Genomic DNA, 22,292 nt, shown 5'->3' with positions numbered 1-22,292 from the left:
ACACTGTCTGCCTGTGTCCAGTCATGCAAATGGACAGTTTGTTGCTGGTCATTCCCACATAGAATGCGTCACAGTGTAGGCAGATCAGCTGGTAAATCACGTGGGTGCTTTCACACGTGGCTCTGCCTTTGATCGTGTACACCTTCCGGTTTACAGGACTGGAGTAGGTGGTGGTGGGAGGGTGCATGGGACAGGTTTTACACCGGGGGCGGTTACAAGGGTAGGAGCCAGAGGGTAGGGAAGGTGGTTTGGGGATTTCATAGGGATGAACTAAGAGGTTACGAAGGTTAGGTGGACGGCGGAAAGACACTCTTGGTGGAGTGGGGAGGATTTCATGAAGGATGGATCTCATTTCACGGCAGGATTTGAGGAAGTCGTATCCCTGCTGGAGAGCCACATTCAGAGTCTGATCCAGTCCCGGAAAGTATCCTGTCACAAGTGGGGCACTTTTGTGGTTCTTCTGTGGGAGGTTCTGGGTTTGAGGGGATGAGGAAGTGGCTCTGGTTATTTGCTTCTGTACCAGGTCGGGAGGGTAGTTGCGGGATGCAAAAGCTGTTATCAGGTTGTTGGTGTAATGGTTCAGGGATTCCGGACTGGAGCAGATTCGTTTGCCACGAAGACCTAGGCTGTAGGGAAGGGACCGTTTGATGTGGAATGGGTGGCAGCTGTCATAATGGAGTTACTGTTGCTTGTTGGTGGGTTTGATGTGGACGGACGTGTGAAGCTGGCCATTGGACAGATGGAGGTCAACATCAAGGAAAGTGGCATGGGATTTGGAGTAGGACAAGGTGAATCTGATGGAACCAAAGGAGTTGAGGTTGGAGAGGAAATTCTGGAGTTCTTCTTCACTGTGAGTCCAGATCATGAAGATGTCATCAATAAATCTGTACCAAACTTTGGGTTGGCAGGCCTGGGTAACCAAGAAGGCTTCCTCTAAGTGACCCATGAATAGATTGGTGTACGAGGGAGCCATCCTGGTACCCATGGCTGTTCCCTTTAATTGTTGTTATGTCTGGCCTTCAAAAGTGAAGAAGTTGTGGGTCAGGATGAAGCTGGCTAAGGTAATGAGGAAAGAGGTTTTAGGTAGGGTGGCAGGTGATCGGCGTGAAAGGAAGTGCTCCATCGCAGCAAGGCCCTGGACGTGCGGAATATTTGTGTATAAGGAAGTGGCATCAATGGTTACAAGGATGGTTTCCGGGGGTTTCTGGGGGTAACAGATTGGGTAAGGATTCCAGGTGTTCGAGAAAGTGGTTGGTGTCTTTGATGAATGATGGGAGACTGCATGTAATGGGTTGAAGGTGTTGATCTACATAGGCAGAGATACGTTCTGTGGGGGCTTGGTAACCAGCTGACGCAGTCCCTCAGCCACATACTCCCGACAATCAAGTACCACGGTAGTGGAACCCTTGTCCGCCGGAAGAATGACGATGGATCGGTCAGCCTTCAGATCACGGATAGCCTGGGCTTCAGCAGTGGTGATGTTGGGAGTAGGATTAAGGTTTTTTAAGAAGGATTGAGAGGCAAGGCTGGAAGTCAGAAATTCCTGGAAGGTTTGGAGAGGGTGATTTTGAGGAAGAGGAGGTGGGTTCCGCTGTGGCGGAGGATGGAACTGTTCCAGGCAGGGTTAAATTTGGATAGTGTCTTGGGAAGGTGGATCATTAGGAGTAGGATTAGGATCATTTTTCTTCGTGGCAAAGTGATATTTCCAGCAGAGAGTACGAGTGTAGGACAGTAAATCTTTGACGAGGGCTGTTTGGTTGAATCTGGAAGTGGGGCTGAAGGTGAGGCCTTTGGATAGGACAGAGGTTTCGGATTGGGAGAGAGGTTTGGAGGAAAGGTTAACTACTGAATTAGGATGTTGTGGTTCCAGATTGTGTTGATTGGAATTTTGAGGTTTTGGAGGGAGTGGAGCTGGAAGTGGGAGATTGAGTAGATGGGAGAGACTGGGTTTGTGTGCAATGAGAGGAGGTTGAGGTTTGCTGAAAAAGCTGTGAAGGGTGAGTGAGTTGCCTTTCCGGAGGTGGGAAACCAGGAGATTGGGTAGTTTTTTGAGGTGGAGGGTGGCACGCTGTTCTAATTTGCGGTTGGCCTGTAGGAGGATGCTCTGAACAGCCGGTGTGGATGTGGGAGAGGAAGGATTGAGGACTTTTATTAAGGATAAGTCCTATCTCTGCTTACGTAGATCAACACCTTCAACCCATTACATGCAGTCTCCCATCCTTCATCAAAGACACCAACCACTTTCTCGAACACCTGGAATCCTTACCCAATCTGTTACACCCGGAAACCATCCTTGTAACCATTGATGCCACTTCCTTATACACAAATATATCCCACACGTCCAGGGCCTCGCTGCGATGGAGCACTTCCTTTCACGCCGATCACCTGCCACCCTACCTAAAACCTCTTTCCTCATTACCTTAGCCAGCTTCATCCTGACCCACAACTTCTTCACTTTTGAAGGCCAGACATAACAACAATTAAAGGGAACAGCCATGGGTATCAGGATGGCTCCCTCGTACACCAACCTATTCATGGGTCGCTTAGAGGAAGCCTTCTTGGTTACCCAGGCCTGCCAACCCAAAGTTTGGTGCAGATTTGTTGATGACATCTTCATGATCTGGACTCACAGTGAAGAAGAACTCCAGAATTTCCTCTCCAACCTCAACTCCTTTGGTTTCATCAGATTCGCCTGGTCCTACTCCAAATCCCATGCCACTTTCCTTGATGTTGACCTCCATCTGTCCAATGGCCAGCTTCACACGTCCGTCCACATCAAACCCACCAACAAGCAACAGTAACTCCATTATGACAGCTGCCACCCATTCCACATCAAACGGTCCCTTCCCTACAGCCTAGGTCTTCGTGGCAAACGAATCTGCTCCAGTCCGGAATCCCTGAACCATTACACCAACAACCTGATAACAGCTTTTGCATCCCGCAACTACCCTCCCGACCTGGTACAGAAGCAAATAACCAGAGCCACTTCCTCATCCCCTCAAACCCAGAACCTCCCACAGAAGAACCACAAAAGTGCCCCACTTGTGACAGGATACTTTCCGGGACTGGATCAGACTCTGAATGTGGCTCTCCAGCAGGGATAAGACTTCCTCAAATCCTGCCGTGAAATGAGATCCATCCTTCATGAAATCCTCCCCACTCCACCAAGAGTGTCTTTCCGCCGTCCACCTAACCTTCGTAACCTCTTAGTTCATCCCTATGAAATCCCCAAACCACCTTCCCTACCCTCTGGCTCCTACCCTTGTAACCGCCCCCGGTGTAAAACCTGTCCCATGCACCCTCCCACCACCACCTACTCCAGTCCTGTAACCCGGAAGGTGTACACGATCAAAGGCAGAGCCACGTGTGAAAGCACCCACGTGATTTACCAGCTGACCTGCCTACACTGTGACGCATTCTATGTGGGAATGACCAGCAACAAACTGTCCATTTGCATGACTGGACACAGGCAGACAGTGTTTGTTGGTAATGAGTATCACCCTGTGGCTAAACATGCCTTGGTGCACGGCCAGCACATCTTGGCACAGTGTTACACCATCTGGGTTATCTGGATACTTCCCACTAACACCAACCTATCCGAACTCCAGAGATGGGAACTTGCCCTTCAATATATCCTCTCTTCCCGTTATCCACCAGGCCTCAATCTCTGCTAATTTCAAGTTGCCGCCACTCATACCTCACCTGTGATTCAACAACATCTTTGCCTCTGCACTTCCGCCTCGACTGACATCTCTGCCCAAACTCTTTGCCTTTGAATGTATCTGCTTGTGTCTGTATAGGTGTGGATGGATATGTGTGTGTGTGCGGGAGTGTATACCCGTCCTTTTTTCCCCCTAAGGTGAGTCTTTCCGCTCCCGGGATTGGAATGACTCCTTACCCTCTCCCTTAAAACCCACATCCTTTCGTCTTTCCCTCTCCTTCCCTCTTTCCTGACGAAGCAACCGTTGGTTGCGAAAGCTTGAATTTTGTGTGTATGTTTGTGTGTGTATTCACCTGCCAGCGCTTTCTTTTGGTAAGTCACATCATCTTTGTTTTTAGATATATTTTTCCCACGTGGAATGTTTCCCTCTATTATGTTTGAGTCTTGATATTCATAGAATTGCTTCTCTTTTCTCCAAAGACCCCTTTAATTTCTATGCTAATGATATCTAGCTTTCCCCTTGTGAAATACACTTGTATATCCTGACATTTGTCCTGTAGCCATTCCTGCTTAGACATTTCACAGTTCCCACCAATCTCATTTTTTAGATGTTTGTATTTTTTCTCCTTTCATCAGTTAAATTCACTATCTCCTGTGATATCCAAAGATTTCTACTAGTCTTGTCTCTCTACCTATTTGATCCTCTGCTGTCTTCACTATTTCACCTCTCAAAGCCTTTTCACTGTTCTAGTCAATTTTTACCTAATGCTCCCTCTGAAATTCTCAACAACCTTTGTTCTTTCAACTTATATGGATCCCATGTCTGTAATTTCGCACCTTTTTTGCAAATTCTTCAGTTTTACTCTACAGTTCATAATGGGTAAATTAAATTCAAAGTCCACATCTGCCCTTGGAAATGTCTAACAGTTTAAAATCTGGTTCTGAGATCTCTGTCTTACCACTATATAGTCAATCTGAAACCTTCCAGTATCTCCAGGTCTCTTCCATGTATACAACTTTCTGTCGTGGTTCTGAAAACAAGTGTTAATTATGATTCAATTATGCTCTGTGTAAAATTCTACCAGGTGGCTTCATGATGGGATTTATGGAACATGTGTTAATGAATTAATGAATGAACAAACATCAGATGTGCAATGTCTCCTAAATATAAAGTGTGGAATCTGTCAACTAGTGTTGTTAAAATTTTATTCTGCCTGAATATGTGATTCTAAATAGCTACATGCGCCTCTTGATTTCACCATGTGTTTTTGTTACAGGACTACATAGAGACCAGCTTGTCAGACAGGAGTGATCCAGAAAAGTACCTCAGAAATTTATATGATCTGTATGCAAGGCAAGTGGTTAAATATTTTCATAAGCAAAATAGAATTTTTTCCCCAATATTTTTATTTCCAGGGGATAGTCTTGAGTTTTTGTGTGGATGTCTTTAATAAAAACAGTAATCAAAAGATATGAATGTCATAGAGACATTCCCTTAAGGAGAAAATGTTCATGACCTCATTCTGTTGGATAGCTTTCTACATTTAGTACTCATAGTCACAAAGTTTTGTTTCCATTCAATAAGAATATAGTTAATAGAATGGTAATTGAACCCTATATTACATGCAGTTAACAAAAGAGTGGAGACTGGTTAGTAATTAAAGTTAGAAAATTGAGTTGACATGACCTGTTTGTAGTATGAAGATGTCTGTTGAACAGAAGTACCTTGAATGCAATACAGTTCATGGAGGGGAAATTATCACATTGTGAATAGTATGGCATTGTACGGAAACTACCGTATTTCACACAGTTCTTAGCCAGTGTTCAGGAAAGGCTTCTTATGAGAATCTAGCCAAAAGTGTGCCAGTAGTAACAGAGGACAATGAAGTATTCCTCACACACATATCACACAAGATCACAAGTAGATATAATTAAACTTTGTTTATTTGAACAACTAAACTTCAAACACAAAACAGTTTGCTGTTTCAGATGCAGTGCAACAAAAGAAAATAAACATTCTTGAGAAATTAACTGCACTAATGTGAAGGAAAAGTTCATCACAAACAATTCTTCTTCAATGAAATGGAAATAGAGTATTGAGAGCATAGATTACATTCTCTTCGTCCGCAGCTCGTGGTCGTGCAGTAGCGTTCTCGCTTCCCACGCCCGGGTTCCCGGGTTCGATTCACGGCGGGGTCAGGGATTTTCTCTGCCTCGTGATGACTGGGTGTTGTGTGCTGTCCTTAGGTTAGTTAGGTTTAAGTAGTTCTAAGTTCTAGGGGACTGATGACCATAGATGTTAAGTCCCATAGTGCTCAGAGCCATACATTCTCTTCACCAATGAAAAGTCTATCTTCAAAACAAAGGATGTATTCAGAGTTTCATCTCATGAGTGGCACAACTTGTCCATGGCACAGGACACGAAGGCCCACAGCACAGGTCGCGGAAGCACAGGCTTCTAGGCGGCAAAGGCAACATACAATATGAGGCGGTGTACAAACAGTGATACTACCTCAGTCTCTGACTGTCAAAGACAGAACTGGTGTGGGCAGAAGTACTCCTGTGACGGAGAGTTATAGTTTTCCTATTGGCTGTTGGATTCGCAATGGATGCAGCAAGAGGTGCATGTCTAGAGTGATGCCTGTTGCTATCTTCTGTGCCCTCTGGTTGGCTACTGGGAGGCCCTCTGAGGACTGAGCTGGATAGTGCAGAAATCAGCTTCGATCCGGGGGTTGAACTGATGATAACCCACTAAGTATAAATGTGTTGTGGGTTGGCAGCATCGAAGGTGAAGCTGAGAGAAGGCACGCCAGACATATTATCAGCTTGGTGCATCTTTACATGATTGAGGGTTGTTTTGTTCGAGGATGGAATAATTATTTGCACCGCTAGCATAAAATCATACTTAAACAAAAAGGTGCCATCTCTGTTGATCTGCAAACTCATAATCTGCTGTCACTTTGCTGCAACTAACTCATCCATGAAGAGATAGCAGTAGACCCAATTTCAGTAATAGTTCTTCAATATCTCTATATTAATTATTATTTGAACTATGACTTGTTTTGTAATTATGGAAACAACTGTAAATAAAATGAAGGCCAAGAAAATTAATTAAGTTCCAATCTGAGATCTCAATCAACCACCTTAGGCCGCTGTGGTTGTTCCGTACAGATAAAGGACTAATGCATTAAAAGTGAGTGATATTCATTTGAATGATTCAGACATGCCTTATAGATCTTTTGTTGCAGTGGTGTGAGTTAGACAACTACCAGGATGGTTCTTACATTGTTACATCATAACCTTTCATCCTTTTTAGAGTGCTGGGCTCTGTTCTGTAATGATTTCTACATTTAGTTGCATGTCTAAATATTTTCTGTTATATTTGACTTAGTTTGCTGCCCCTGCTCTCCTGCTGCTCCTCACCCTCCTGCCATCAATGTCCCCTCCAAACCCTCATGCCACCAGTGTGTCCTCTCACCCTCCCCCCCTCCCCAACCTCCATCCACCAATGGCCCCCTCCCTCCTGCCACCTCAGAACCCTCACCCACCTACCCCCACTGCCTGCTCCCACTGGTCCTCCTCTGCCCCCTCCCACTGACCCTCCTCTGCCCCCTCCCACCCACCACACAGCTCTTCCGTGTCTCCAGTGATGCCCCCATTTCTCCCACGCTGGCCTCTGTCCAGTTACTTCATTGTCATAGTAAGATTCTGGTGGAGTATTGTTTCTCAGTTATGCATTATTCAAGTTCCTGTGCCTACAGACATAAGTTTATTTGGCACTGCTCATTCTTGAAGCAGGTAGAATTATAATGGTATTCAGGTTTATGCCACTCTACTAATTTTCACTTCTATTTTTAAATAGGACTGTGAAGCTTTCAAACAGCTTGTCTCGTTTTGACATGGGCAGTGACAGTACTTACCTGAGTAAATTAACTCGGAATATATTTCAAGAATATTTGGAATCTTATATAAGGTAATATCAAATATTTTATTTAATCTTTAAATCAGATTAGGTAGAGTCCTAATCCTCATCTTTAGTGTGCCACCAGACCTGTAACATTCTACTATAAAGTTGTATGATAATTCATTGTAAGGTTTTTTATGTACCTACACTGTCGCAGTAAGTACGTATTTTATTCATACTCATTTTGCGTCCCTTATTTGGATATTGTTTTAATATTACAGAAATCCATTAATTGAAAATAATACTCCCATCTCTATGATTTTGAAGTTACACATGCCTTCTGTTTGGTGGTTGGTGATACATAGTTCTGTGAGCTAAATCTGTATTTTGTGAACTGACATTCTGAATCTGAGTTAGTCAGTGCACTCACAGCATGACTATCACTGGATGGAATTGTGGATGTCTGTCAGGAATATACGATTATCTACATTCAAATATCAAAAAGATTTGTAAGACCTGTTAATAGCTTGAGTAGTAATGTTCATTGTAGCCAGGATTTTGTTCTTGCACACTAGTGCTGAACATTTTTTTTAAACAGTGTTTTTGAGAATGCAGTGCCATACCTTACTTTTCTAATTTTAAACACCCTCTTCAATTTATTTTGTTGACTTTAACCAGTGTAAATGTATTTTAATTCACTTGTGTAGGTCACAGTGTAATGCAAACCTTTCTAAGTGACTCGACATAGTGTCACAAGCCCTTACTCCATGAAAGATATTTATACTATATTCTAGAGGAATTTGTGACAGCTGGTGGTGTAGTTGACACCTTACAGTAGCAAAGTGCAAAAGGCTGCCAGAAGTTGTGACTAACATATTTGGGCACATAGAACTGCAATGAAACTGAGGAGTTTCCATGGAAACATTGCCAAATTATCATTATATGATTGCTGATGACAAGCATACAAAGTAGCCATGCAGAGACCACTTCATCTGTCAATAATCTTCACTGTTTAATAGACTGTGGTAAAAAGTTCCTCATAATATAGCGTATGTAACTACTTTCACAGTCGCTTGTCTTTATTAATGTATACCTTGACTTATTCCTTGATTCTTAGAGACTTACAAACTATGATGTACAGATGAAGGAATATGGATAGATGAACACATTGATGGGTTGATGAACAAATATGAGTATTTGATATCACTAGATGAACTGCATGAAGTAGAGATACCCTTTGACAGTTTTTTGTTTCTGTTATCTCCCTATGCCTTTATAATTATGTATTTTAAATAGTTGCAGTTTTGCTTGATTTCTCCATTCTCAATGTTTTTCTTTTTTCCCTCATTTTCGTGAATATGGTTCTAGACTTAGTCATAACTAGATTGTGATCATTAGTAGGAAGAAAATGACTGGATCCCTGTCTTGCACTCCTTTTAACCAGCGCTTTTCTCTTGGTATATCATTCTTATTGTTCTCTCTTGGTTCTTGTACATATTGTATATGACATATCTCTCCCTATAACTTTCACATCTACATCTACATGGCTACTCTGCAAATCAAACTTAGGTGCCTGGCAGACAGTTCATGGAACCCCTTTCACAGTAATCCTCTGTTATCCTATTCTTGAACAGTGTGCAGAGAAAATGAACACATATCTTTCTGTGTGATCTCTGATTTCACTTATTTTACTATGATGATCATTTCTTCTTATGTAGGTTGGCATCAGCAAAAGATTTTTGCAATCCAAGAAGAAAGTTGAAGATTGAAATTTTTTGAGGAGATCCCACCAGAATGAGAAACACTTTTGTTTTAATGATGTCCATCCCAAATCCTACATCATATCTGTGACACTCTCCCCCCTATTTCATGATAATACAAAATATGCTGCTCTTCTTTGAACTTTCACTACGTACTCCATTAATCCTGTCTGGTAAAGATCCCACACCAAGCAGCAGTAGGCCAAAAGAGGATGGACAAGCATAATACAGGCAGTGTCTTTAGTGTTCTGACAGTAAAATGCAGTCTTCGGTTCATTTGCCTTCCCCACAACATTTTCTGTGTGTTATTTCCAATTTAAATTGTTTGTAATTCCTAGGTATTTAGTTGAATTTATGGCCTTTAGATTTGATTTAGTTATCATATAACCGAATTTTTAATGGATTCCTTTCAGCACTCAGATAAATGACCTCATGCTCTTCATTTTTAAGGTCAATTGTCAATTTGTGCACCATACAGATATTGTATCTAAATCATTTTGCAATCGCTTTTGATAATCTGATGACTGTACTAGACAATAAACGACAGCATCATTTGCAAACAACCTAAGACAGCTGCTCAGATTATCTCCTAAATTGTTTGTATACATAAGTAACAACAGAGGGTCTATAACACTACATTGGGGAATGCCAGAAATCACTTCTGTTTTACTCAATTCTACCCATTTTTGGTGACCATTTTATGTAGTTGAATGCTTTTTCTAAGTTGACAAATTCTATGAAGAGAAATTGATTTGTCTTTGTTTCACCTCCATTAACAAGTGCACCCTCAGAACAGCCTCTCTGGTTACATTTACTAGTCCTAAAGCCAGACTGATCGTCACTTAATAGCCTCTTGATTCTCTTTTCCAATCTTCTGTGTATTATCCTTGTCACCAACTGGGAGTATGTGCTGTTAAGCTGATAATTTGTTACTTCTCATTTTTATCCGCCTTTGTAACCTTTGGCATTGTATGGATGTTTTCCTACCAAATGTCTGACAGTCACTGTCTGTCTCCAGTCTCTCATATTCTACACAACTAACATGAGTAATCATTTCATCACCACTCCTCCAATGCTGTAAGAGAGTCTGAAGGCATGTTTTCGATCCCTCTGGCCTTATTAGGTTGCAAAGCTTCCGAAGTGCTGTCAAACTCTGATTCTAATGCTAGATCCCCGGTGTCTTCCAAATATACATTCATTCCTTCTTCTATTGCATCAGTAGGCAGGTTCTTTTCCTTGTAGAGGCCCTCTATCTTCTGCATGGAACTGTGGAATTCCTTTCATACTCTTAATTTTGATGGATTGTTTTTAATTTCAGCAAAAGATACAGTGACCTTCCTATATACTGAATCCATCCTTCTGATGAACATTTCATTTTTGATTTCTTCACATTCTTTCTGCAGCCATTTTGATTTATTCCCTGCTCTTCATATTGAATTAAGTCATTAGTGACTAAATAGTCGTATACCTTTATTTCTTGAATATTCTCGTGTATCCTTTCATCAATCAAGTCAGTTATTTCTTCTGTTATGCATGGTTTCTTCATAGTTACCTTTCTTGTACCTATACAGTGTGTTTGAAAAAAGAAAAAGAAAAAAAACTCCCTAGTTTAAATGTGTCCTGGAATCTGTACAAAGTGACATACTCTATTCTAGTTTGTGGTGTTTGATACATCAACTCTTCAAGCTAGGCTCCCCTGCAGTTGGTAGGTCTGCTTGACCTTGAGACGGCACAAGTGCTGTTTGTTTCCTCTGTTCCCTCAGTTCACTCCAGGCATGCGTGCAGTGCAGTGCAGTGCAGAGCAGAGCAACTCAGCAACAATATGTACTTCGCTACAGAAAGTGCAGTGTGTCATTTGACTTGTGAAAAATAAGTCAGTTATAACAGTGCAACATAATTTTAGATGTCAGTATGGTGGTGAACCACCTACAGCAAAAAGTATCCCTCATTGACTAAAGTCTTTCAAGGAAACTAGTAGTGTTTTAAAGGCAAAATCACCAGGTAGACTGAAAACTTCTGAAGATGATGATGAACAGATGCGTGTTTCATGTGTTCGGAGACCAAAGAAGTCATTGGCCAGACGTAGTCTACAATTAGAAGTGCCTAAAGGTACTGTGTGTGATGATGTGCTTAAGACATAAGTTGCATACCTATAAATTGCAACTGTTACATGAGGGCTGGCCCCATACCTTGCCCACTACGAAGCCCAGTTTAACCCCACTGGACTTATTCTTTTGGAACCACATAAAAAATGTTGTGTACAGTGAAAAGATCAGAGACATCAATCATTTACAGAAAAGAATCGCCGCAGCGAATAGGACAGTTCCACCTGAAATGTTAGTGAATACGTGGTGAGAAGTGGAGTATTCTCTCAACGTGTGCAGGGCAACAAATGGATTCCACATTGATGTCTACTAACTTTAAACAAAACTTGAAGGACTTCTCTTTCGTGATACGTACTCATTGATGTAATTTTTCATTTATTTCCCCATTAAATTTATACTTAAAACTAGGGAGTACTTTTTCAAACACCCTGTATTTATCAGCCCAATTTCTGTGATTGCCCATTTTTAGGTATGTCCATTTCTCTTCTACTGAAATAGCTGTTGTGTTGTCCAGCATAACAGTATCTACAGTGCCAGATAATTTCAAACGCAACACAAGTAATCATTCCTCAGTACATTATTTCTACCAACATCACATTTCTTTACACATTGCTTCTCTTAAACTTCAGCCTATTCTTTTTCATTACTATACTGAAACCTGAGTCTGTATCTGCTCTGGGGTATGCCTTACAATTCAAATCTGATTTATTTTGGAATCTCTGTCTCAATGTGATGCAATCCTTCTGGTATTTTCCCATGTATCCAGACATTTTCCAAGTATACCTCCCTCTCTTGTGGGCCGTGAACAGTGTATTGAGTACTATTAGATGAAATTTATGTTTAACTCAAGAAATCTTCCTCTTATTCTTAGTTCTGAGCCCCTATTCTCCTGTAATTCTGTCTTCTATTCCTTCTCCTTCTTTGCATTTCAATGCCCCATGTTACATGATAGTCATCTCACTTTACATACTGAGCTACCACTTCAGTGCTCGTATGTACACTACCTCTTCTGCTTGTGATTTTAGAATTATACCTGAACTTCTATGGCTGGTGTTGATGTGCTTTTGATTCAGATGAGAATAATCCTATCACCGAGGTGTTCACTGTAAATCACCCTTTGTCTTACATTCCTCATCGTCATCATGGTCTTCAGTCCAAAGACTGGTTTGATGTAGCTCTCCGTGCTACTCTACCCTGTGCAAATCTGTTCACCTCCGAATAACTACTGTAATCTACATCCTTCTGAATCTGCTTACTGCATTCATCTCTTGGTCTCTGACTGCGATTTTTACCCCCTACACTTTCCTCGAATACTAAATTGGTGATATTTTATGGAGATGGTGTATTACAACTTTAATGAATATTAAGAAGTGCATTATGCAATACACAGCTGTAATGGTATATCTTATTCGAGATGATCAATTTTGGTCTAGGATTAGACCATCATTGTGTCCGAAAACCATCTCAGCCATGCATTTGTATAACTCGGGTAACAGTTATCAGATGTACATTGTTTTGTCATTGATATTGGCTGTAAATATGTAACATTCTGCCCATTTAACTTCATAAACATATTTCAGTATCAAAATTTCAGTTTCAGAAGCTTCAGTTCTCTTCTCATCAAACTGCTTATAATCCATATTTCAGTTCCATACATAGCTACAATCCATACAAATACTTTCTGAAAAGACCTCCTAAAACTTAAATCTATATTTGATGTTAACATATTTCTTTTCTTCAGAAACACTTTTTCTTGCTGTTGGTGGTCTACATTTTCTGTCCTCTCTACTTTGGCTATCGTCAGTTATTTTCCTGGAATTTATCTGCTATTTTTAGTGTCTCGTTTCCTAAACTAATTCCCTCAGCATCACCTGATTTAGTGTGGATAAGTTCCCTTATCCTTGTTTTACTTCTGTTGATGTTCATTGTATATCCTCCTTTCAAGATGCTGTCAATTCTGTTCAACTGCTCTTCCAAGTCCTTTGCTGTCTTTGACTGAATTACAATGTCATCGGCAAACCTTAAAGTGCATGCTCAGTGTACAGATTGAATAACGTTGGGGATAGTCTACAACCCTGTCTCCCCTTCTCAGCCACTGCTTCTCCTTCATGCCACTTGGCTCTAATAGCTGCCGTGTAGTTGTAGTACAAGTTGTAATTAGCATTTTGCACCCTGTAGTTTACCCCTGCTATCTCCAGAATTTCAAAGAGAGTACTCCAGTCAACAATGTCAGAAAGTTTCTCCAAGTCTACAAGTGCTGTAAATGTAGGTTTGCCCTTGCTTATTTCTCTTCTAACGTAAGTCGTAGCATCAGTGTTGCCTCTTGCGTTCTTATATTTCTCCTGAATCCAGACTGATCTTCCCTATGGTTGGCTTCTACCAGTTTTTCTATTCTCCTGTAAACAGTTTGTGGTTATTATTTTGTGACCATGACTTATTAAACTGATAATTAAGTAGTATTCACTCCTGTCAGCACCTCTGTTGGAATTGGAATTACTATGTTCTTTTTGAAGTCTGAGGGTACTTTGCCTGTCTCATACAACTTGCACACCAGATGGAAGAGTTTTTGTCATGACTGACTCTCCTAGTGTTATCAGTAGTTCTGACAGAATGGTATCTACTCCCAGGGCCCTGTTTCAACTTAGGCTTTTCAGTGTTCTGTCAAATTCTTTTTGCTGTATAGTATCTCCTATCTTGTCATTGTTCTCCTCTAGTTCTATAATGTCATCAAGTTCATCTCCCTTGTATAGACCCACTGTATACTCTTTCCACCTTTCAGCTTTCCTTCTTTGCTTAGGAGTAGTTTTCCAGCTGAGCTCTTGATATTCATGCAGACGCTTCTCTTTCTCCAAAGACCTCTTTAAGGTTCCTGTAGGTGGTGTCTATCTTTCCCCTAGTTATGCGTGCTTCAAAATCCTTACATTTGTCCTCTAACCATTCCTGCTTAGCCTTTTTGCACTTCCTCTCTGTCTCATTTTTTCTAAGTGTTTTATACTCCCTTTCACTTGCTTCATTTGTTGCATTTTTATGTTTTCTCCTTTCCTCAATCACATCTTGTGATATCCAAGGATTTCTGCTAGGTCTTTTCTTTTTACCTATTTGATCCTCTACTACCCTCACTGTTTCATTTCTCAAAGCTACCCATCCATTTTCTCCATTCACCTGTTGTAGTCAATAGTTTTCTAATCCTCTATCTGAACATCTTAACAACCTCTTGTTCTTTCAACTTATCCGGGCTCCATCTCCTTAATTGCCCACCTTTTTGAAATTTCTTCAGTTTTAATCTACAATTCATATCCAGTAAATTGTGGTCAGAGCCCACAACTGCTCCTGGAAATGTCTTAAAATTTAAAATCTGGTTCTGAAATCTCTGTCTTACTATTATATAATCAGTTTGAAACCTTCCCGTCTCCATGTCTCTTACACATGTACAATATACATATTCACGATACTTAAACCAAGTGTTAGCAATGATTAAATTATGCTCTGTGCAAAATTCTACCAGGTGGCTTCCTCATTCATTCCTTTCCCTCATTCCACATTCACCTACTATTTTTCCTTCTCTTCCTTTTCCTGCTACCAAATTCATCCCCATCACAATAAACTTTTCATTTTTCTTAAATATCTAAATAATTTCTTTTATCTTACTGTGCATTTCTTCAATGTCTTCATCATCTGCAGAGCTAGCTGGTGTGATGGATGTGGGCTTCATGCCTATCTTGGCTATGATAATGTGTTTGGTATCCTGTTCATAGTAGCTTACTCGCATTCCTATTTTCTTATTCATTATTAAACCTACTCCTGCATTACACCTATTTGATTTTGTATTTATAACTGTTTATTTACCTGATGAGACGTCCTGTTCCTCCTGCCAACTAACCTCACTAATTTCGTCTGTATGTAACTTCAACCAATCCATTTCTTTTTTAAATTTTCTAACCCACATGCCCAATTAATGGAACTAACATTCCGCACTGCGATCCATAGAATTCCAGCCTTGTTTCTTCTGATGATGACATCCTTTCTTATCTCAAATTATTCTCGGTAGGTGACAGACCTGTTCATCCATTAACACTACCACACATCATCATCATCATTGCATGAGGTGGGTCTTGAGCATAAGGATTATAAAAGGGATCGTGTTATTAGCATTAGAGTGAATAAAGAAACAGTGTGGAGGGACTAAGTAGTGAGCACATAAGACTGATGTTACAATATCCATCTTCAGCATAGTGAAGTTGCCTCACTACATAAGAAATGGGTATATTGATATGACAGTGGTGCTGGTATTTCAAATGCCACCTTCTGTTTTGAGCAATAGTGACTTTAATGCATAACTGATTGATGTAAAAGTTAAACAGTATGAGGGAGATGTAGGTAATTAATTATTCTTTCTGCATGTCTCGTTTCTAAGCAATGCTCTTTTTATTTGGTGAATAGTGATCTGTCCTCATATACATAATACATCAAAGCTGATATTAATACTAGAATGGGAAACTAAACTGTTTTCTACTCTAAAACTGATGTTAGAGATCAGTTTGGAATAAAATGGATCAGAACCTAATAATAGTAATCTTTATTTCTCCATAATAACTTTACAGTCTTGGACATCCTTGTTTTTTGAACATTCGCATCAATAATATCATACCATAAATATAATGAACATATACAAAAATAATTAATGGAAAATCTCATATAAAGATGTGAAACAAATACTAACAAAGAGATAGAGGGGCTGGCCAGTACTTACCTCAGCTCAGTACAGCCAATAGATACACAAAAAACAGAACCGAAAATTTACTTTCCCTCTGATAACCATGCCTCCATCCTTGCTACCCTCCCTGTTTTCCTTTCCCTGTTGCTTCATAACCTGGGTTGTGAGTAACTGAATCCACTTTCCCTTCTTCCCTTTCTTTCCCCTCTCTCCTCCCTGATGAAGGAACATTTGTTCCAAAAGCTAGGAACGTAAATTTTCGGTTCTGTTTTTTGTGTATCTATCGGCTGTACTGAGCTGAGGTAAGTACTGGCCAGCCCCTCTATCTCTTTGTTAGTATATACAAAAATAGGACAATATACTATTGTATAAATATTAATCACCACTAATAAACTGCAATATACAAAAACAGTACCAAGGGTAATGGAGACCAGAACTTTTTGAGCTTTATAAACATTTTTTAACTAACAACTGTTTTGACTTGTCCTTAAAAAGTTCTCAGCAGAGTTTTTTTTTATATATTATTTAGCAACCTGTTATAGAATTTTCTTTCAGGAACAAGTGGGCTGTGGTCTGCAACACTTTTATTACTGGGTATCCTGCTATAATCACACCAGGTTCATGTTTTACAATTATGAATGTCTTCATCCATTTTGCCGATGTTGTCATTCGCATTTACAGAACTAATTGTCTTAAGGACATTCAAAGAGTACACACTCAGTAAATTATACTTGATGAAGTAATCCCTAGAAGACTGGAAGTTCCTTGTATTAGCAATTACTCTAAATGGTCTCCTCTAAAGCCTGAATATCATATCCATATGGACTGCAAGTGCACCACCCTAAATTTCAGTTGCACAGTGCGAATGGACAGGAAAGTGGGTGGTCCAGGCTCTCCTAGTGAAATGACTGGAGCTTGTTGACAGTTTGTCACATGTGACCTCGCATTGTTGTGAAGGATAACCACATTGTCCACAACAAGAATTCCTCAGTGTGTCTTCCTGATAGCAGCCTGCAGATGTAACAGTGTGGAACAGTAACTGTTGGCATTGATAGTTGCACTTAGTGGCATGAAATCCAGCAGTAGCTGTCCGTGGCAGTCAGATTGTTAACATAACTTTCCCAACAGACCCATAGGGGGCTCGCCACTTTTGGTGGGTTCGTGCTTGGCTACCATGGGACCACAGCCTTTGCAGCATATTTTCCCTTCCATGCTGCATGTGTATCCTCTTGCTATTCTTTTTCCCCTCCCTTGGGAAACATGTCTGGGATGTTCTTGGAAATGTGTTCTGCATATTCAGTAGCCAGTATCAGAACACTCTCTCCACTGTTTTTCATTCCTTTTCTCTTTCCTTGTTCCCCTTCTCCTATCCTTTTTCTGTTTTGGCATTTGAGGTTCCTCTTTTTCTTCTTCCTCCCTGTGCACTCCTGAAGGCCAGCCCATGTGTGTGACACGTAACAGGTGACTGGGTAACGGGTAATTGCCAATCCCAGTTTTACAGGTAGGATTCGAATGTACCCCCAGTACAAGCCAGGCCCAGGGATGGGTGACTACCTGAACTGCTACCTTCCCAAATTGCCGATTGGTCCCTCTGTCAGGTGTTCGGGAGGTGTGAACAATCACATAAGGAAGATGTGCCCTCTTCTGAGGGGAGTTTCCCAGTTGGAAGGGGCATGCCATCGGAGATGCTGGCAATCATGGGGGATTTTCTCGCAATGAGCCAGTCATCATCATCTCATTCAACGTCTACAAAATGTAAACAGAACAAGGCTAATGATTCAAAGACCCTGCCAGCTGCACCATGATTCCTCATGGTTTCATGCACTGAAATTCTTTGCTATGGTAAATCTGTTTATTATTCAGAAAGGTGGTGATGCCAATGCTGGCCATGTGAAATCCTGCTCTCGTTTACAAAATGGCACTGTGCTTTTGGAAACTAATTCTGATTCTCAAGCACAACTACTACTTGTGGCTTCGCTCCTTCATGGCTAGCCTGTTCATGTCAAGGCCCATCGAACACTGAATTCTTCCTATGGTGTTATTTACACTAGGCTTCTAGATGATCTGACCGAGGCAGAAATCCAGACATACCTCTTTGATCGGGGGGTCATTGCAGTCCACAGGGTGATGAAAAAGGCAGATACGTCCTTAGTGTCCACACAGACTCTTTTCTGCTTTCATAGAGTGGTGCTTCCAGCAAAGATTGAAGCAGGTTATAAAATTATCACAGTCTGACTGTACATTCCGAACCTGATGCACTGCTACCAGTGTCATCGTTACAACCATACTCAAATGTCCTGTCAACACTCGGCCAAATGTGTATCTCCACCTCTGTAGATGACTGCTTTGAGCTCTCGCATTTATTGCCGGTGTGCTTTGAGCCCCCCTCCCCCCGAATTCAGCATTCTATCTCATAGGGGTGTTAGGCTGCTCATTCGGGATAATGTCCATAGTTGACCCATCTCCCTGGCTTCAAGTTGTTGCAGTCTGCATTTTCTTTCTCACTTGACCTTTTCCCTTTGTACCATTTATATTCCTCCATCATTTGCTCTCACCAGGGTTGACTTCCTCCAGCTTACTGGGCGACTCCCTCACCCCTTTCTGGTGCTCAGTGACTTTAATTTTGCACCATCCCCTTTGGAGTTCTCCCAGAACTTGTCAGAGAGGTGCCCTCTTGGCTGACCTTCTCAGTCACATTACCTCATCTGCCTTAACATGGGAGCACCCTCATTCCTTTCGGACTCCACTCACACGTATTCCCTTTGAGTGTGGCATCGTCATTGGCACTGACGTTTTTTGGTATCAGCTTCCAGAATACTGCTCAGTATTCACAGCAGAGCTCTTCGCCCTATATCAGGCCACACAGTATATACAGTGACACAGGCTTTTCAACTGCATCATCTGCTGCCACTCTCTTAGTGCCCCTCAGAGCCTCAATATGCTGTATACTCTCCATCCCTTAATGCAACAGGTCCATGAAAGCTTCTACTTGCTCACTCTTGATGGAGCCACTGTGATGTTTATATGGGTTCCTGGTCACCATGGTGGAATGAGAGGGTCAAGGAGGCAGTAAAAGAAAAGAAGAAAGGCTGGTATGAATGGAACAGAGACCAAACAGCTGAAAGTAAAAGGAAAATACCAGGATAGTAAAAATAAGTGTAAGAAAATGGTAGCAAAAGAAAAGAGGAAAAGCTTGAGAGAAATTCACCTGAGAATTGGAAAAACATGTTACTAGTGGCAAGAGGATGATGATATATGGAATTACAAAGAGTATGAAGAAGGAAAAAACATACACAAAGTTAGCGAATGGGGAAAGCAGAGAGCTATTAATGCAACCAGAGGAGATAAGGAAAAGATGGAAAGAGACTTTGATAAATTACTAAATGTGAAGAACGGCAATGGAAAGGGAATAGAAGTACGCCAGGGGGCAGGGGTCTGGAACAACTCTTGGAAGTATTCTGCCCACCTGTCAAGTATTTTATTACTCTCCTCTACCAAATCCCCTTCTTTGTTCCTACACATATTTGTTCTGGCTTGGAACCTGGTCTTTCCTTCTTTAATCTTTTGGTACATTTCATGACTATGCTTCTCTTCTCCTAGCTGTTAAATTTCTTCCAGTTTTTTCTTTTCTAGTGCTCTTTTCTTCTGTCTGCGGACCCTCTTCGCTATACGGCACTTTTCATTATATTCATTCAGATTTGCTCAAGTTCTTCTCTACAATAATTTCATTCGTGCTATATTACGTTCCTCAGTTCTTCTCATACATTCTTCGTCAAACCAATCTTCCTTTCTTTGAGCCCATTCATGTCCTAAAACCTCTCCAGCTGCCTTGAAGATTGCAGTCTTACATCATTTCCACATTACTTGTATATGTTCATTTTGATGTGTCGGTATCATTCTTGATCCTCTTCTATTTTCTTCTGATATGCTCTCTGTATTTCTTCTAACTTCAGTTTCTTAATGTGAAACCTCTTTTGTTTGTGGCTTTTTTGTTTACTCAATAGTGAGATCCTTTGTCTATATGTAATTCTCACTAGATGGTGGTCTGAATTGCAGTCAGCTCCATGTTGGCTCCTAACATCCATTATGTCTGATCCGTGTCTCCGTGTCTTCTGGTTTGTCCATCTGGTAAAATCCATGTTTCTTTGTGTATTTTTTGCATGGGAAACATGTACTGCTGACAGTCATGTTTTTGTTTATAGCAAAATCTACAGCCCTAAGTCCATTGTAGTTTTCTATTTCATGGAGACTATGTCTTCATATGGTTGGCTGAAAGGCCTCTTCTTTTCCTATTTTTGCATTCAGGTCTCCTATTAATATCTTGAAATCATGTTTGGGGGCCTGATCATACAGTTATTCTACCTTGCTATAAAACTCGTCCCTCTGTTGTTCATCTGACTCCTCTGTGGGTGCAGGTACAATTATTATTGTAATGTTGAAAAATGTTCCCCTTAATCTTAATATGGACATCTGTTCATTGATTGGTTGGAAGCACATCACCGCATGTTTCAGTTCTTTAGCAACCACAAAGCCTGTTCCAAAGATATTCATCTTCCTGCCACTATAAAAGATAGTGAAATTTCCTGCGTCCATTATGTCACTCCCCTTCCACCTAATTTCCTGGAGAGCCAATATGTTTATACTGTACTTGTGTACTCGCATTAGCAGCTGACGTAGGGCTCCAGTTTGGTATAGGCTTCGCACATTTCATGTTCCTATGTGCATATCTCTTATCCTTTTTTTGTTTGCTGAGATCATCATGGAAATATCTGCCCGGCTTATTCCTTTGCTAGCATTCGCAACAATTGATGTTTTACAGGTGGAGATTGTTAATCTTCTGCCCAACCGTTTGGGGGGTTGCCCCTTACAGCTCGCAGGTTAGCTGGCTCCATGTTCAGGGTAGCATCCTTAGCCTTTGTAGATCCCTCTACTTACTGCAAGGCAGCAGGTGATTTGTATCTGGTTTACTCCCTTAGGGAGACTGGCTTCACCATGCCTCTAGAGCCCTCCTTGCCCTATGTTGTAGGAAGTTAAGAATGATGAGGGAAAGGGATAGGCTTAGGATAGGATCGGACAGGGGACAGGAGATAGGTCATTGTGGGACACACTTCGTCTGGCTCCTCCCCATTGGCCTGTCTGGCATGGGTGGCCCTGCTGGTAGCTACGCTACCACCAGGAAAGCCCTCCGGATCCAGAGCGTGCAAACCTCCTCGCCCGCACGGACAGTGCTACGCTAAGACAGTGTCCCCTGAGGAGGGTTTATAGAGAGACAGTGTGACTAAAGTGTATTTGTTGTTTTCAGAATAATTATGTATACAGAATGTGACTAAAATTTGCAACAAGGGACTAAAATATTCAAAAATGTTCTCTTTAATATTTTAATTATAATGTAACAAGAAAGGAACAGTGATTTTTAAACACTTCTTAGTGATTTACTTGTGTTTATCTATCTGCAGTGTTGAGGTAAAGTTTCTGAAGGAGAAGTGTGCCCTGATACTGCAAAAATATTATGAAAGCAAGAATCATCAGAAGAAGCAGATCCAGACTGGCGGGTAAGTAATACAGTAAACATAGCACAATGGTTGTCAAAGTGCAGTCACATCTAATTACAAAGTTACACAGAAATTTCAACCTCATTCCAGTGAGGATGTTTGCCAGATTTGAAAATAATGTAGCATACCTAAATATGAAAGGTGAAAATAAATATCATTTAATATGTTCCGGTGCAGGTACTTCTCTTCTCTTGCAGAGGAAAGAAAAGTAAAGTAGTAAAATAATAGTGCCATGATGTGGATATTGAAAAATATTTGTGCACTTTAGTAACCAAAAACTAATTATGTCTCTGCAGTTAATTGGTATAATTCCTTCATCCTTAGTGTGAGGACGTAGAGGACTCGGTGAAGGAAGATAGATATATCGTGCTCCCTCAAAACCAAAACACTGGGAGAAAAGAAATAATCTACATCTATTTTCTGTTTTACCTGTAATCTCATGTAGTAGCAAATGTTTTAAAGTATTCCACAGAATTTTGAGGAGGATCTTTTAAAGTAGTTGCTCAAATTAAAAAAGTGGCAAATTATCAAATGACTTTTACATTGGTACAAATATAAAATACCTTATAACCTTCTCTGGTAAAAACACACTTTCA

At 40.9% G+C, this 22,292-nt stretch overlaps 1 protein-coding gene across 1 annotated transcript in view; it reads left to right on the top strand.

Moving 5' to 3' along the window:
• Nucleotides 1-22,292, top strand: part of LOC124795073 (exocyst complex component 5) — a 112,420-nt gene that overhangs the window by 48,115 nt on the left and 42,013 nt on the right. The window contains exons 8-10 of the mRNA XM_047258889.1: nucleotides 4,939-5,015; nucleotides 7,524-7,634; nucleotides 21,601-21,696. Of these exons, the coding sequence (XP_047114845.1) occupies nucleotides 4,939-5,015; nucleotides 7,524-7,634; nucleotides 21,601-21,696 (284 nt within the window). The remainder of the gene's footprint in view (nucleotides 1-4,938; nucleotides 5,016-7,523; nucleotides 7,635-21,600; nucleotides 21,697-22,292) is intronic.

This window comes from Schistocerca piceifrons, chromosome 1 (assembly GCF_021461385.2).
Source record: "Schistocerca piceifrons isolate TAMUIC-IGC-003096 chromosome 1, iqSchPice1.1, whole genome shotgun sequence".
Classification (NCBI taxonomy): Eukaryota; Metazoa; Arthropoda; class Insecta; order Orthoptera; family Acrididae; genus Schistocerca; species Schistocerca piceifrons.
The sequence above is the reverse complement of the archived record's forward strand: the minus strand, read 5'-3'. Positions and strand labels throughout refer to the sequence as shown.